Source organism: Erythranthe guttata, chromosome 11 (genome assembly GCF_056151865.1).
Source record: "Erythranthe guttata isolate IM_541 chromosome 11, IM_541, whole genome shotgun sequence".
Lineage (NCBI taxonomy): Eukaryota > Viridiplantae > Streptophyta > Magnoliopsida > Lamiales > Phrymaceae > Erythranthe > Erythranthe guttata.
In genome coordinates this window covers 831,379-848,701 of record NC_142543.1, presented here as the reverse complement: position 1 = coordinate 848,701, position 17,323 = coordinate 831,379, and the positions used below count along the sequence as shown (strand labels likewise).

At 35.8% G+C, this 17,323-nt stretch overlaps 5 protein-coding genes across 6 annotated transcripts; 2 read left to right on the top strand and 3 right to left on the bottom strand.

The window, feature by feature from the left end:
* Positions 1 to 28: 28 nt before the first annotated feature.
* LOC105976655 (family of serine hydrolases 2-like) lies at positions 29 to 1,695 on the top strand. The gene is made up of 6 exons (XM_013001910.2): positions 29 to 311; positions 389 to 481; positions 654 to 752; positions 902 to 943; positions 1,050 to 1,281; positions 1,424 to 1,695. Exons 1-6 carry the CDS (start codon positions 180 to 182, stop codon positions 1,573 to 1,575), a joined length of 750 nt encoding a protein of 249 aa, XP_012857364.2. The 5' UTR covers positions 29 to 179; the 3' UTR covers positions 1,576 to 1,695.
* A 2,013-nt stretch (positions 1,696 to 3,708) lies between these two features.
* LOC105976690 (Protein kinase superfamily protein) lies at positions 3,709 to 7,263 on the top strand. 2 transcript variants are annotated; one of them, XM_013001948.2, is made up of 2 exons: positions 3,709 to 3,961; positions 4,777 to 7,263. In XM_013001948.2, exons 1-2 carry the CDS (start codon positions 3,955 to 3,957, stop codon positions 6,870 to 6,872), a joined length of 2,103 nt encoding a protein of 700 aa, XP_012857402.1. In that variant the 5' UTR covers positions 3,709 to 3,954; the 3' UTR covers positions 6,873 to 7,263. The 2 variants fall into 2 exon arrangements, with proteins under 2 accessions (XP_012857402.1, XP_088681417.1); XM_088825291.1 differs by having other exon boundaries at positions 3,740 to 3,961; positions 4,789 to 7,263.
* Positions 7,264 to 7,482: 219 nt separating this feature from the next.
* Positions 7,483 to 10,803, bottom strand: LOC105976742 (proteasome subunit alpha type-3). Its single transcript, XM_013002002.2, has 9 exons — positions 10,437 to 10,803; positions 10,251 to 10,334; positions 9,815 to 9,888; positions 9,344 to 9,430; positions 9,172 to 9,256; positions 8,952 to 8,998; positions 8,631 to 8,696; positions 7,864 to 7,954; positions 7,483 to 7,774 (listed from the first exon to the last, which is right to left on the bottom strand). Exons 1-9 carry the CDS (start codon positions 10,578 to 10,580, stop codon positions 7,703 to 7,705), a joined length of 750 nt encoding a protein of 249 aa, XP_012857456.1. The 5' UTR covers positions 10,581 to 10,803; the 3' UTR covers positions 7,483 to 7,702.
* Positions 10,804 to 11,176: 373 nt separating this feature from the next.
* On the bottom strand, positions 11,177 to 14,158 carry LOC105976731 (hypersensitive-induced response protein-like protein 2). The gene is made up of 6 exons (XM_013001991.2): positions 13,956 to 14,158; positions 13,041 to 13,255; positions 12,812 to 12,932; positions 12,635 to 12,726; positions 12,427 to 12,523; positions 11,177 to 11,700 (listed from the first exon to the last, which is right to left on the bottom strand). Exons 2-6 carry the CDS (start codon positions 13,227 to 13,229, stop codon positions 11,336 to 11,338), a joined length of 864 nt encoding a protein of 287 aa, XP_012857445.2. The 5' UTR covers positions 13,230 to 13,255; positions 13,956 to 14,158; the 3' UTR covers positions 11,177 to 11,335.
* Positions 14,159 to 15,319: 1,161 nt separating this feature from the next.
* LOC105976757 (putative cytochrome c oxidase subunit 5C-1) lies at positions 15,320 to 17,292 on the bottom strand. The gene is made up of 3 exons (XM_088825419.1): positions 17,210 to 17,292; positions 17,078 to 17,131; positions 15,320 to 15,743 (listed from the first exon to the last, which is right to left on the bottom strand). Exon 3 carries the CDS (start codon positions 15,736 to 15,738, stop codon positions 15,544 to 15,546), a length of 195 nt encoding a protein of 64 aa, XP_088681545.1. The 5' UTR covers positions 15,739 to 15,743; positions 17,078 to 17,131; positions 17,210 to 17,292; the 3' UTR covers positions 15,320 to 15,543.
* Positions 17,293 to 17,323: the final 31 nt, after the last annotated feature.

Genomic DNA, 17,323 nt, shown 5'->3' with positions numbered 1-17,323 from the left:
ATAAATGCATGCATGGTGTTAACCAATCGGATTCGACCACGTGTACACCGTCCCAACCAATCAAACTACCAAACTCCAAAAGTTAGTTGCCTCTTACCTACAGATCCTTCTTTAACCTAAGACATTCTTTTCAACTACAAAAAAAATCACACTTTTTTTGGTTCACTCTGTGTGTGAAAATGGAAGCTAAAGAAGTAGGAAAGAAGAAGAAGAAGAAGATTCTGTGTTTGCATGGTTTCAGAACCAGTGGAAGCTTCCTCTGCAAGCAAATCAGCAAATGGGATCCTTCTATTTTTGTCCATTTTGATATGGTATATATATTCATATAGTATATTCTCTTGCATCATGTGGAAAAAGTCGTGTCTGAAAAAAAAAATTATGTATGCAGGATTTTCCGGACGGAATATTCCCGGCCGGAGGGAAATCCGACATCGAAGGAATATTCCCACCACCTTACTTTGAATGGTTTCAGTTTGATAAGGTACTACTTCAAAATTAGATCAACCTTAATGTATATATATATATATATATATATATATATATATATATATAGATGCATACATACATCAATGTTATATATTGTATTGATTTTGCAAATAATTAAGGGACTTGTTTTTAATTTGTGTATCTTTCAACGCTTTATTGAACAACAGGAATTCACAGAGTATACAAACTTGGATGAATGCATTGATTACTTGTGTGATTATATTACTAGCAAAGGTCCATTTCATGGCTTGCTTGGCTTCTCCCAGGTAACTAATTAAAATAAATTAATTAAAAATCCCATCTTGATTCTTGATTCCAAGAAAATTGATTAATCACATTTCAAGAAAGTTGATTCTTGATTCCAAGAATCAATTTTTAATAAGAGCAATGAAATACTAATCACATTGATTCGCAGGGAGCTACTTTATCGGCCCTTTTACTCGGATATCAAGCACAGGTACTTGAAATTTTCCATAAAATCGAAAAGAAAAGAAAGAAAAAGGATATTGTCGAATTTGTGTGATATTGGAAATTTGTATTTATTTTGATGGATATATATGCAGGGGAAGATATTGAAGGAGCATCCACCGATGGAACTATTTGTATCGATATCGGGTTCGAAGTTTAGGCAGCCAAGTATATGTGAGGTTGCTTACAAAGATCCGATAAATGTAAAATCTGTTCATTTCATTGGAGAAAAAGATTGGCTCAAACTGCCTTCTGAGGAGTTAGCCTCTGCGTTTGTCGACCCTCTCATCATTAGGCACCCTCAAGGCCACACTGTCCCAAGGCTTGGTAAGAGAGAGAGAGAGAGAGAGAGAGAGAGAGAGAGAGAGAGAGAGAGAGAGAGAGAGAGAGAGAGAGAGAGAGAGAGATGTTATTTTGATGTAATAATATTAATTAGTGATAGTTTTTGTGAATTTGTTTTGTTTATCAGATGAAGAGGCTGTGAAGAAACTCGGCAACTGGACTACGGAATGTGATTTCTTACACAAAAAAACGAAGAAGGAAGAAGATTCTAAGACAGAAGAGAAATCTGAAAATGGAACTGCTATGGAGAAAATGGAAGTAGAAGAAGTGCATGCCTGAAATAAAAAAAAAATTGTAATGGCATAAGGGGGAATATTATCATCAATTTGGGATTTTGTTTGGATTAATTAATTATCAACTTTTACCATTTGAATAAATGATCACTTGTCTTGATCATGACTACTTCTCTAAATCAAACCAAATTTAAGATCTATTGTCATTACCAAAATAGAGAGCGCGCGCGTATCTCAGTCTGGTTCGTTAATATAATGAACCAAGCTTAAAAGATAATTCAACTAGAAAAAGAAAAAAAAGATTTACAAAAACTTATACTACTCGAATTTGATTTGTGCTCGGTCCGAATATATATATCAAAGTGAACGATCTCTCTCAAACATAACTTTTAATACTCGAGTGGTGTATTTAGCTTGATGATCCTCGAACAATTGGGTATATAGGAAAATATCGCGAGTTAAAGCATACAACTTTTGCACTCAAATAAAGAGTAAACTGCAAAAAGTACCCCTGTGTTATCTTGAAATGGTGAAAACCCCCCTGTGTTAATTAAATTAGCAAAAACCCCCCTGTGAAATTTAGTTAATGGCATAAACCCCCCCTAGTGCACTCTCGTGTAACACACGCGCCAGATTTGCAGGTGGTAATGAATTTTTCAACCTAAAATGACAAAATTGCCCAACAAAAATGTATTAGTATGTATTTTAATGACTTTCTTATAAATTCTACACAAGCCCTAATTCCATCTTCCTACCACCAATTCCAACCCCAACATCCCGTCCAGCCGCCTCCCACCACCGCAACACATCCTACACCATGGGCTGCTCCGCCTTGTTGCTCTCCAAGCACCGCCGTGACCGCCGCCGCTTAAAGTACACACTCGAGCAAGTGGCCAGACAACCGGAGGGGCTTCTGGAGATTGGGGGATCAAAATCAGTAAGGACTTCGGAGCAACTAATCTTCTTTTTCACGTTGATTTGGAAGCTCCTCGGCGGCGGCGCGAATTCGAGCCCAGTCTACAACCCCGATTACAAGCTGACATTCGAGCATTTATCCACCACATGTAAAATCTTCTCTGCATACATAACTTTAGGAGGAATCTGCGTTGATATTCGACGGATTTTTGTGGAATTTTTTTTTGGGTTATTGCTGGGTTTTGCAGAAGCTCTAATCTTTCCCCTTTTTTTTTTCTTTTTCTCGATCTGGTTAAAGAGGGAGATTGAAATTTTTGGTTTATTGTATTTTGGGATTCAATTTCAAAGTGGGAAGACAATGGTGGTGTTGTCGGAGATGCTGCCAAGTTTTTCCAGAATTCTCATTGTTTGTTTCTTTTTCTGATTTTTTCTTATTTTTAATATTATATGTTTTATTTTGATTGTTTAGAAATTGAAATACTAAATAAATTTTGGTAAACATTTTAAACTGAAATGTTATTAAACATTTTAGAAATCAAATTAAGTATAGATATTTAAAAATAATTACAAGATAAAGAAATACATTATTAATTTTTTTTTTACATCATTTAGTTGTCTTTTTTTAATGAGTATAATAATTTAATTGTATTTTCAGCCAATTCAAGAAGCAAATTTAAAATAATTTGAAATATGCAGAAATTTTATGATAGTAAAAAATAACTGATATATGCAGAAATTTTAGTAATTCTATTTTTTTAATAGCTAAAAAATAAAATAATCTAATAACTGAAAAAATCCCCAAGGGTATTACTGTATTTTCACAGCAGGTCAACACTCAAATGGGTTATGGGTTGAGTGTGCTACTTAAAAAATTTCATAGGGGGGTTTTTGCTAGTTTAATTAACACAGGGGGGTTTTTGCTAGTTTAAGATAACACAGGGGTAGTTTTTGCAGTTTACTCCTCAAATAAATACATAGTATAGAACATGTTAATTTAAAAAAGTAATTAATAAATAATTCATCTAAATATTGTATAACTAATCTTTTAATCCTCAATCAAAATTATATCCATTTTATGAATTATATAAATAAATGATGTCCAATTTGGACACATTTGGTGCCAGCATTGAATTGCAATTTCAAAAACGAAAAGACAAAAGAGTATGGCCAAGTACACCTGAAAAAGCACAAGGTATGACTATAAATATTGTTTAAATCTAAATTTAATTAAGATTTATTTTTAATAATGTTTTATGAAGGAATATTTGACGACAACAAGGTCCAGCAATATAATTATATTATAATATTAAGGCTTCTGTCAAACCGATGCATTTCTAGAGAGAGAAAAGCGTGTGCTTAGAGAGAGAGAGAGAGAGAGAGGAAAAAGAAATGGGTCTTTCTCTAGAGCGAGAGAGAGTGAGTAACAGTCGTTGTGGACTTCCTGCTTACTGACGATGTCAACGATCTAGGCCGAAATCTGCACCAATTGTATCAGTTGTTCGTTTCTGCTATGGAAGGTGAGTATTTTTTTTGAATTTTCTGAGCCCTAATTTTGTTCCTCCCTTTTTTTATTTTCGGATGATTTTGTGTTAACTGAATTATGCCCTAATTGAACGATTATAGTGATCATTTGCACTGATTTATCGTAGAATTACAGTTTATTTTTGCTCATTCTCGTGATTTTGGTGATCCCAGTTGGTTTTAAATTTTAATTGCTCTTTTACTTTATGAGGATCTGTACTTTCACTTGTGTTTGATTTATTGTATTTTATTAATTTATTTTTTGGCGTCGTTTGCAAATTGCTTAATCTTGTTTAGTTGTTATCAAATTATAGAGACTGCTGCAGGGGAAATGCTTAGCGAAAAATCGATTCCGTTTCATATAGTTTTTCATAGTTTAAATGCTTCCATATAAGACGGAATTTATCTTCACTTGTGTGTATTTGTGTATATACAGACACATATATGTATGTATGTACCGGATCTGATTGGGTCGAAATATTGAAACCCGAGACTGTAACCCATTTATGGTCTTTTCCAACAAGGGTGGGTCGTGGTTAAGGTAGTTCAGTTTGGTGGTAAATCAGCTGTTTGAAATTACCATCCGTATAGGAGTCGTGTTTTCATTTTAGAAGGAAAAGGCTGAGATATTTACTGTGAGCTGTGATTTACTCGAACATGTTTTTAATAGTTCAGAATTTTGCTTTCAGCTTGTATCTCTTTGAATTTATTTCCAATTGCATCTGCAGTTCTATTTCTAATATAAACAGATCAATGGGAAATGTTCGGAAAAAAAAACTGATAGTTACACAAATTAACATTATACTTTTAGGTATATCTTCAGATCGGGATTCAGTGGAGTCCGCAGCCAGAAAGTCCAGTATTTCCTCAGGTGGTAGAACTCAAGATAGGAAGGAATTTCTGCGTAGATTTGTGGACAGTGAAACCCTGAAAGCATACCTTACGGATTGGCTTGAGGATCTCGCTCAAGATAATGGGACGCCTTCATTTGATGTTCCTTTTGAGTTAATAGACCTTCAGAAGTTTGATTATGCTCTAGAAGGTGTTCCATTTCAGCAATTAATTCGTATGCCTAGTGCCATATACGCGTCATCATCCAGCACAGTTGAAGCAACTGCTTATCTTGCTCTTGAGGACTTTTTGCATGCAAGTGCGAGTGGTTTGTGGGAAGCTTTTTGGGGTGCTGAAAACGATCTAATGCCTTTCTATATCTCGTCTTTGTATGATCGGAACTTGAGATTTTACCAAGCTGAGCAGGCTATTGCCAAAGGTAAACTTGAAGGGCTTTGTGCCTCGGCTATAATGCTCAAAAACCCGAGACATCCACAAGGGAAGTGGGATGATATTATTGCCTTCGCCCTGCTTAGACCTGATATTGGAGGTCTTACCTCAGCAGATGAGGACCCTAAGCCCTCCACTTCTATTATGGGCGAAGCTTTATTCTTTGCTCTTCGTGTTTTGCTTGCAAGAAGTATCAGCAGATCCAACATTCCTGTGAGTTTGAATTCCGTTTTTGTACTTCTAGTCGATTCTCAATACGGCGGTGTTGTTAAAATCGAAGGTGATCTGAGTAAGCTGGAATTCGATCTAAATAACGTCTACGAATCTGCTGCAGCATGGATCAAGAACCATTCGCAGATTGCAATTTCCCCAGTTGATAGGATATGGAACAAGCTCGGAAATGCCAACTGGGGTGACATTGGGGCTTTGCAGGTACTTTATGCTACATTTCATTCCATATCGCAATATGCTGGAACACCTAAAAACACAATTGAAGATTTAGCAGCTGACCACAGTTCCCGTCTTCAAGCAAGGAGGATCGAGAGGCAATTGGAGGATAATACAAGGGTGAACGGTAATGGGTTGTTCCGCTTTCAGCATCGCACTGCTTCTCCTGAAATTGTGGAAGTACAAGAAGAGTCCATTAAAGTGGACTCAAGAAAATCTCTGAAGCTAGAAGCAGGGTCTATTTTGATGATAGATGATGCCACCTGGCAAAAGGGTTATCAGATAGACGAAGTTCTAAACGATGGGGAGATTCTGTTTTACATTGCGTCTTCTCTTGAAGATCCCGGAAAGTCTCTCTTTCTGTACGTCGGCTCACATCCTTCACAGTTAGAGCCCGCATGGCAAGACATGAATCTGTGGTACCATGTTCAGAGGCAAACGAAAGTACTGAGTGTAATGAAACAGAAAGGAATATCCAGTAAGTATATTCCCGAACTGTCAGCATCGGGGCGGGTAGTTCATCCAGGCCATTGTCGGAAACCGAGCACAGGTGGAAACTGTGACCACCCATGGTGCGGAACCCCTGTCCTAGTCACCACTCCGGTGGGACAAACTGTGGCTGATATGGTAAGAGAAGGGCGTTTTGGTCCAGACGAGGCTATAAGGTGCTGCCATGATTGCTTATCTGCTCTCTCTGCTTCTGCTTCGTTTGGAATTCGACATGGAGATATCAGGCCAGAAAATGTAATATGCGTGAAATCTGGTATGGGGCGGCCTTATTATGTCCTTATAGGGTGGGGGCATGCGATTTTAGAAGAAAGAGACCGTCCAGCATTAAATCTCCATTTTTCTTCCACTGCGGCTCTTCAAGAAGGGAAATTGTGCTCTGCTTCTGATGCAGAAAGCCTGGTGTATATGCTCTATTTTTGTTGTGGTGTGGAATTGCCCGTTTTGGATTCGGTTGAAGGAGCATTGCAATGGAGAGAAACTTCTTGGTCGAGGAGGCTGATTCAGCAGAAACTAGGCGACATATCTGCTGTAGTGAAAGCGTTTGCGGACTATGTTGACAGCCTATGCGGCACACCATATCCTGTTGTGTATGAAATCTGGTTAAGGAGGTTGAAGAAACAAATTAGTGAAGAAGGTAGCGGAAAGGAAGTTGAAACAACGTCTTCTTAGAATGTAAACCGTTTTTCCTTTTCTTAAGAGTGAAAGGAGGGTCTTTATCCCGTTTTGCCTGTTTCGATTCTAGTTCAATGGTTGGGGAAAGTGATTTTCTGCTTCTGGAAAGAGAAGTGTGGTTTGTTCGGTGATAGGGCTGTTCCTGTTGGTACTCGTGTACAGCAAAACAACCGCTCGAGGAAATGCCGAGGCGAAAAAGAGCTAGAAAACAAGCTCTGATTCTTGTTTGTATACGTTGTTGTTGTTATAGGTTTTGCTGCATCTGTAAAGGGGATGTCATAATATTGTGTCAGTTGTTATTAATTCTTGTAAAGAAAAGAGATGCTCAGGATTGTTTCATGTTTTTTGTTGACTTTTTACTGTTTCCTGCAAAATATAGCAGTTTGTTAGACGCCGTGCCATAATTTTTGTTCGTGGGCTGGGCCTCAGTTTTTCTTTCATGGGCCGTACCCAGGTTTTGTTCTTGGGTTGGAGAAATATTCAAGCATTTATTAAATCTTTTTTTAAAACACGAAAAATTGTATACTTTAGTACATGTTTTTTTTTTTTTTTTTAAATTGCTGAAATTTCAAAAAATAAAATCTATATTTTTAGCCACTTAATCATATGGAACTGAAGATGTTCTCTTATATATGAATTACGAATCGGTCGATCAAACTTCACGGTGATGTGCATATCATCGCAAGTGTAGAGTATACATGATCATAGGTTTAATAAAATCCGATTGACTTAACATCATCTTTGGTGCCGTTTCGCGTATTTCCACACCATGACCAACATAATTCGAAGCAGAAAAAAATAAAATGATCAAAGCAAATGAGTGAAAACTAATCTGCATCCATTTCTTCAAGTGCAGCTTTAGCTGCTGCCTTAGCTTCCTCTAATAGATTGTCTGGAACCTGTTACGACAAAGTAACGCAAAACGATAACAAAATGCAAAAGAGACACAGCTCGGTGTGATAATAATATAAAAGCACACTCCGGTTACCTTTTGATGTTGGCGATTCGACTCATCACAGACCCAACTCATTTCCAATTCAAAGGCTTTGTCCTTGGCCTCATCATGCACCCCATAAATACTGCTTATACGAAACATGGGACATATTATAAAAGACCAATTGCCAACATTGTATAGTAGAAACAAAACAACGAGTGTCAGTGTGAAATTAAACAATAAGAGTTGGTTTTCGGATTTCATTTGTTCAGTAAAGTTGAGCATTGATAAAGCAGGTCCAAGTTAGTTATTTTACAAGACAGTTATGAACATATGCTGCAAAACAAAGTCAAATGATATTTACAAAAATTGTAGGTAAGAGTGATGGTAGCAACATTTTCCCGTAGAAGTTTTAGTTAACTAATCTAAGAAACACAGAATTGAAAGCACTTGTAGACTATATAGGATCCCTCGTGTATAAACTTTTGCACTGTCTAACTTCTCATCTTCCCCAGCATTTCCGAAGGTGTTTAATTCTACCACAACAAATATTTGTTATGTCAGGCTTATTACAGGGTGGGTGGTATATTTCCTAGGTTGAAGGAGCGATTGTTCATAGTTCATCTTATACACAACTATCTGGTAGAAGTTAGAAATGACTTACAGCACAATCTAATGATTAATAGGATTGGAGTTTGGTTAGATCATATTAACATTCATGATTCACACACACACACACACACACACACACACACACACACACACACATGTATATGTCTATATATAATAATGATGCATATCCTTTACTAGATAAGACTCACATTTTGGCCACCTCAATAACACCTTGTCGACATGTCATATCTGAAAGCTTTAATTTTTCGATCTCCCTGTAAATATAATATTTGGCTCAGCATCAGCAGATCACAGTAAAAAGAAATGCCTAACAAGATGACCATAAATTTGCAAAAGTAGACATAAATAAAGTAAAGGGATGCCTAACAGAGAACCAAAATGATAACCATATAAAGATTTATAGAGAGAAAGTCATGTTTACGAAATCACAAGCTACAATTTATTATTTTTCCATTTCATTCCAGGATTTAAAGAGTATGTAAATCCAAGATGGGGAGCAGGCAGCTTACGTTTTCGCAGCCTGCCTTCCTTTTCCAATGGATGCTCCAAAGTATCGCTGATGAAATAGAAAATATAAATTAGTACACAAGTATAAGAAGGAAATTCCAAAAAGGATATCACGTAATATGATCCTAACAATCCAACATATACTAGATTAATACCCGAGGCATTATGGATATCAAATGCAATAACCATTTTTTGCGACTAATAAGGGAAAAAAAAACTCACATAGGATATGCCAGATGGTTCAATCATGTATAACTGTGGCCCATCCCTATCATAACCTCCCAGAATTACACCACAACCAAAAGGCCTGCAAAATTTTATTATCGGGGTTACAGGCAGAACATCGAATTAATGGAAGCGCAATGATAGAATAACAAGAGATAGAATATCAAACCTTAGCCACCAATATAGTGTGCACAGATGCACATAACTGGCGACACGTTCTGCAAGTTCCTTTACAGGAATTGGTTCTCCATACACACTGGAAATGATAAAGACACAATAAGATGTCAGAACAAATGCTCATTAAGTTATACTTTAACAGCAACAGATAACCACATTAACAACAAAACAGTATGATCATACACATGTATCTGCTCAAAATTTCAAGATGCTGCAAATTCAAAAGTTTCACTGATGGAAAACATGAGTAGGAAAACATCTCGCTAGAGCATTCTTAAAAAAATAAAAAATTGTTGAGCTAATATAATCAGATGATATTATTTACTGGTTTATGAAAGTTTTCATAGTTAGTTGGGAATGCATATTTGGACACATTTTCGACATGCTCAAAGACCCTTTGCTCAATAGACAAAGTAAACACAAACAAAAGAAAATCACAGAAAAAAAAAACTACAAAACAAACCTCTCATAGTTAGTTGCTTCAGATTTTGCTCTTGTCACAATCTGCCTGCCATCTGCAGCTAATCCAGCAACAGCCTGCATATGATAGAATATCAAATACAGAGGATAAACGTTCTATTTAAATTCTAAAAGAGCAGATACGAAACAGTTTCCAGCAAAGTGTTTATACATATGTATAATGCTGAGAAGACACCACAAAAATTAAGAAAAACTACAAGACCCTTTTGTTGCTGAAAGTGTTTATTCTTCAGCTAGATGATAAATTTGAACCTTCGTGATCGCATATGAACAATAATGCCCAAAACTTAAGTAACCTAGATACCAACTAACTTCCTCTCAATTTTACAAACAAATAAACACCAATTATCAAAATCCAATACAAACATCCGCATTAGGAAAAATATGTGTACGAAGAAAACGAAGTATAAAGGGGGTACCATGCCGGAGTGGCGATGGGCGGCGTGGATTCTTCTATTGGACCCGGGCAACATCATCTTTGAAGCAATCAACTTCTCCACTCCCTTCCAAAACAACATCAGAAAAGTAAAAAAAAAAAAAAAAACCAAACGCAAAACCTAGTTAGATACAAACTGGTGTCTATCTACAAATATATAGATAAATACCATTACGACGCCGTCTTTGCATTTGATTGCGACGACCGTCCCGCTGTTGTCGACGGCTTTGGCGGCGTACTCGATCTGGAATACGCGGCCGTCCGGCGAGAATGTCGTTACTGACAGATCGTAGCCTGTGCCTATGCTGCTCATTTTCCCCTCTCTCTCTCTCTCTTTACTACGCTACTTTCCGCTGATCTTCTTTGTACACTGCTATATATATCTCTCTCTCTCTCTCTCTCTCTCTTCCTTCTTCCTTTTAATTTTGAAAATAGAAAGAGAAACAGTAGAGAGACTTTTCTTTGTTGACAAGACACTATTTACAAAAGGCGTGTTTCTCTTTATTTTTATTTTATTTTTCTTTTTTCAATTTATTATTTCTTTGGATCTCAATTAATATTTATAATGTAGGTCAAGTAGTTACGAACAAGGATGTACGGTCAAATTACAAAAAAACTCTTATTGTTTGAATAATTACAGCAATCCCTCATTTTAAATATTTTAACATAAAATTTATGTAATTCGGTTATTTACCGAACCAAATCATATATTCAGTTCGGCAAACGGTATGAAATGTAGGTGTCCGAAATTTCGGTTCGACTTTACCGATTTAACATCCCTAAATTTACCTATGAAGGGTTTTTTTTATAAGATAATACATAGTTGATGGGCAGCTGTAATTACCCAAACAGAAGGGAGAGTTTCGTAATTTGACCATAATTCAGGGGTTGGCCATAATTTCAAGATAGTAACAATCAACTCAAACTTGCACATTACAGTAGCCAAAGAACCCACAATTACAAACAAAAATCAAACTTACACATTCAATGAAAAAAAAAAAAAAAGCAGTACACAATATATATATATATCGAACAAAGCAACAAAAAGACGAAAACACCCCCGAAACGTTAACTAGTAGACGCAGCAGACCCCTGAAGAAGACCCTCGCGAATCTGCGTAGCAATATCTTTAACAGCACCAGGCCCGTGAGGGATAAAAACAGCAGATGATTTAGAAGATGCTCCGATTTCCTTCATAGTGTCGAAGTACTGAGTGACGAGTACCATATCCATTACATCCTTAGCTGAAGTACCAGGTACGTTCTCGGAGAAGGCTATTACGCTGTCCCTAAGACCGTCTACAATGGCCTGACGCTGACGGGCAATACCGAGGCCAGATAAGTACTTGGATTCTGCTTCTCCCTCTGCCCTTTTGATTTGTAATATTTTCTCCGCTTCGGCTTTTTCGGTTGCAGCTACCCTTAGCCTAGCGGCTGTAATTATATCGACAGATCGTTAGATGATTTATATGATCATTAAAAAAAATAGTGCAAAATGCTTTATTTCTTGGATATAAGGCCTCGTTTGGTAGACACAAATGGAATAAACCAAGATAAGATTATTGCAATCTTATTTGGGCTCAGTTCTGTAGTTGGAATAAGGGGGGTCGAATTAGGGGTGGAAATTTGGATGGATCGGATAGGAATTAGCACTTTCGAAAAATTGTTTTTCTAATCGGAAGTGAAAAATTAATTCCAATCAGTGAAATTGGACACATCGGAAATTGGATGACTCGAAAATCGGAATTTTTGGAAATATTTTCAAAAATTAAAATCGGATCGAGAATAGGAGCTAATATGTATTCAAATTTCGTTCAAAAGGAATCGGAACTTTCGGAATTCGGAATGAAATATATTGTTCCAAAATCGGAAGATTTCACATCGGAATCGGAATTTGGAATTTCAGATCCAATTTCCACCTCCTATATCCAATGCACAATTTCCTAATAAACTAAGATTACGGAGTCGTTCTTCCCAAAAAGATTTGGCCCGGCCCGAAAAGTTATCAAACTAATCAAACACCAAATAAGTGCAATTATTTGATCAATCATGACATATCTTGTCAGCCAAATGAGGCCTAAAAATATATTAGGTTTATAATATCACCGAAAACCCAACAAAATAGAAGCATGTGGATGCAGTTTATCTCGGAAAAGTTACCTGCGTTTATCTCGTTCATGGCTCTCTTGACCTGAGCATCTGGTTCAATGTCAACAATCAGTGTCTGAACTATCTCGAAACCATACGCAGACATTGCCTGCAAAGGTAAGAAAACGCAGAATATACATATAAACTATTAAGTATACATACACATTGTGCGTATAAACGAGACTTTTTTTGCTACGAAAAGCATGGAAGCATGCATTACCTTTTCGAGTTCATTCTCCACAGCTTTAGCTATGTCATTCTTCTGCTCAAAAGTCGAATCCAAATCCAGTTTCGGTACGGTCGCTCTTATGACTAAAAAACATTCATCCATCCTTTATTATTCGTATAAATTTGCCACACGAGAATCGAGAAAAAAACGTATATTCACAAACCGTACCATCAAAAACATAAGCTTGGATCTGTTCTTTAGTGTTGGATAGCTTATAAAATGCGTCGGCTGCTTTGTCCGCCAATGCCCGGTACTGGATCGAAGCAACCACCGTGACAAACACATTGTCCTGAAGCGCAAAAACAGAGGATTCTTGATTTGTATTTTATAAATCACGTGACAACCAATTAGAAAGAAAATTAATTGTCCGAGAAGTAATATTATACGGTGGAAAAACCTTGGTTTTTGTTTCACAACGAACATCAAGCTGTTGCAAACGCAATGTTAGTGAACCGGCTAATTGATAGCCGATACACCACGGCAGAAAATGGCAGCCGGGCTCGAGCACCTCGTTAAATTTGCCAAACTGTTCCTTCACGGCAACTGTAGACTGATCCACTTGAATACAACCCAAAGCTTGACCCATTTCGTTTACCGATAAATACGTCTAACCTGAAATTTTATATCGACAAAAAAAATAAAAAATCGGTTGGACCCAACACGACCTACATAAACATGTCTCTGTATTCATAAAACAAGAAGATGGACTACATAGGAAATATCGGCTTTCTTGTTTTTTTCATATAAATGATGAGATCGTGAATTTCGTTACACGACCAAGGAACCGAAAAAAAGAAACATATAAATCTACAACATACTGCAATAAATTTGACATTACACACCAAAGTAGTTCAACCGATTTTCCTCTTTACAGTCGAATTATGCAATTAATAGGGTCTCGAAATGAGGCGGCTGGCTCGTAAATTCACCCGGAAATAAATTTCACCCAAACACAAAAATCGAAAAAAAAAATCAGTAAATCATGAATGATAATGAAGCAGAACAAACTTTATTAAAATCCAAAAGCAGTAAGGACAAGGGTTTTCTTTTCCCAAATGAATTTCCTACACAACCGGTTATGAACAAAATTAAATGAAAATTCACCCTTCCAACTACAAATCATGACTTTAGCCCTAATTCTAACACTATAACGTAGAAACCCAGAAGGAATACACAAACACAAAACAAAATTCGACAAGTTTCAACAGTTTATTCGACGCACAAAAATAATTCCGAGCACAATTCATGCAAATAAGACAAAAAAAAAAACCCCAAAAAGGAGAGTACAAAATTGCCGAAACATAAAACTCACCGTAGAAAGTTTTTTTTTTTTTTGGGTTGGAAATTCAGATTTTGTAAATGAACACGGATTAAAGAGTGGTGGTGTAATTATTATGGGGAGGTATTATTATTTAGAATTTAATGTTTATGAATTTATGATCACGAAAGCAAGCTGTGGATTTTAAGGAGCCAAGTCGTTCTTGTTTAAAAGTAATCGCCTGTCTTTGTCTATCTGTCATTTTAAGTCAATTACGCTTTGTTTTTATACTTTTCACAATCTTTTTCTCTATATTTAAATTATAAAAAAAAAATAACATTATGAATCACTTATTAAAATTGAATAAAAATAATTTCATGAATTTACTTATTTTAACCTCAAGTTTTTATAAAGTAACCATCTTATTAAAATAGCATTCAATATTAGTAAGGGTAAATTACGGCCACTATTGAGGCAGTGTCAAATTATTATGAAAAAAATTCTCATGTTTGGTAATTATAATCATCAATCAACTATAAATTTTCTTACACTTCCACTATTATCGTGTCTAATTCAACGGAATCTTCAAGATTCTGTGGAATATTTTTAAGTTTGTACTTGTTTTGTGTAAAGATGCAGTTTTTGATGCACCATAATCTTGTACTTACAAGCCAAGAGACACTTCTTATGCTCATGGAGCTCGAATGGGATAAAACAAATACAAATAGGAAAATATTCCATATAATCTAGAAAATTCCATTAAATTTGACACCGCAAGGGTGAGCGACTAAGAAAATTCATAGTTGAGGGTAGTTGTAATTGCCCAATCACGAATGACTTTTTCGTAATTTGACCTTACCTCAGAGCGGACCGTAATTTACTCTATTAGTAATTCGTAATTATATAAATTATAAGTTTATATGTGTTTTTTCATTTCTCATTTTAACTTCCATAACTATATTTCGTTTCATTATTAGACAACTCTTTTGCGTTGACGAATGAAGTCTTTGTCATGTTTCCTTTTGGTCCCAATCATTTAATAAACCAATAAAATTCCAGCTATCCAAAGGAAGAAAAAGTCTTATAGAAATGAATGTACCTGGAAATGCACACAATTAGGCACCAATAAGAAAATGAGATGAAATTATGCATTTCGTGTCGTATATTGCGACAACGAAAACTAAGTTAAATAATAATTATAGTCAATTCAATAGCAGGAAATGATCAAACACAAATTACGAGGCTAGAAAACAAACACGGGACTCAATCTGAAACCTCGAACAAATCGATATAAAATAACATCAGAATCGTATCAAGCTAAGATATTCATTGTAAATATAACCGTAACAACTGTCGAAAATGTAGACTTTTGGACAGATACGCAGAATTTGAACAGCTGCAAGAATCCACAAAATGGATTAGCTGGAAGTAAGTGCTTTGTTAATGGTGCCAAAATAACATCAACTAAGCACTAAATAAACAAGAAAATCACCCACAAAGTGATGATCATATAGTTCGATAAAATCTAATACATCTTATTTGCATGAAAATAATCAAACTAGGCAAAATATCGTGTCCGATTCAAGAAATCAAAATTGCTGTGAAAATGCAAATCATTTAAATCAGAATTGTCTTTTTTTTTTTATTCTTCTGCAGCAACGACGGTGATTTCACCTTTGTCTAACATGTCGTAAAATGACCTAACTTTTCGCTGTTCGTTCCAGTGGTGCATCTTCCAAACACTACCTGCAGCAAAGCCGAGCGCAATTCCGATGAGTATTTCCTTCACCACACTTGGTCCCTTCAAAGTGGCATGAGCAACCCTAGAACCAGCCATTTAACCTGCAATTAAAAGATCCCAATTGTATTTAATCATACCAATTTTCAGTGTTGATGATAAGAACAATAAATGAGAATACTGCAAAAGATAAGGCCAAATACTAACCACTGTTAAGTTGTTTAATTGGATAACGAGGATTTACAGTTTTACTAGTCAACAAGTCATACATTTGAGGAAATTAACGTTGAGACCATTAAAGAAGAATACTGCGAAAGACAATGTAAAATACTAACCTCTTCTACATCGTCTAACTATTGGATAATAAGGATCGGAATTTTAATTGTGACCAGTTACTAATTTCAGAATAGAAACGAAATTTCACTGGAAACAGATTGATTCTACATTAAAAATAAAAATAAAAGGTTATTTACTCCAAGAGTTGAATCTTGATACCATCGTTCGGAAACAAACACACTTCTATAAATAGATTGTCTGTAAGCACTTTCACTAGAGACATAATTTTTATTAGGATAATTCTTATTGCTATTTAAATAAAAGCATTTTAAATGCAGGGTTTCGCAACAATGCATAGCAATATACAATGTTTCTTAGTCTCCAGTTTCAAGATGATCTCCAATTTATCTCTCCCGATAATCCAAACGATTGCTAAAACAAATTTTCTAAAGCGTAAAAAACTCCACAGGTCAAACCAAGTGAACGAGTTCATTGTAATTAGTGTTACTTCCATCAAAACACAATCACAGAGCACTCTTGAATCATACATATTGATATTCCAAACACCAAACTACAACAATTTTCCAAGATCCTAAAAAGCACAGCAACAACTATTGTTCGACCGACTTTCAATTACTACGAAACTTATAGGAATCTAGCGATCAAAACAAGGTTAAATTCAAATCCTCATTTTTCAGAATGTTTTAATTCGATGTATAATGTTATTCTTCGCTCAGCAACAAAAAATTATCAACATTCCCAACACCAAATGGAAGAGACCCACGCTAAATACCGAGCCCTAAAACGGTTTACGAAGCAGTGACGCGCAATAACTATCCACATTAATTTGTACAAACAACATCTCTGTCTTATTTATTTCCAATAAGTAGCAATAAAATCCTATTATTCGTCTTCTAAGCAATAAATGATTGGTTATCAGTGCAAGGTCAAACAGCAGCAAAATGGTAACCTAAAATACAAATAATTCAGCTTAAATCAGATTACACTACACAGGTGAAAGCAGCTCATAGTTCCATCAAAATACATTATTCAAAACCCTAACGCATGAATCATGAAGAACGGAAACTGAGAAGAGAAATCATCGTATCAATTAGGGTAAATTCAATAAAATCAGATAAGAAGTGAAAAATGAACATCGTACCCCCAAAATCAAAAACCCTAAATCGAAAGCAACGCTTTCTTCGATCCGCAGAACCTGCAAAAAAAACCAAGGCTAAGAAATCGTTTACGCAATTTTCACCAGTCGGATTGAGTTTGTGTTGTGGGAGATTACCCTAAAATTGTCTGGTTGAACAGAAAATAGAAATAGTTCTGAAATAAATAGCGAAAGATAAGCCACGACGTCGTATTGTACCATTAATTAGTTATTTATATTAGATGTGTAAAT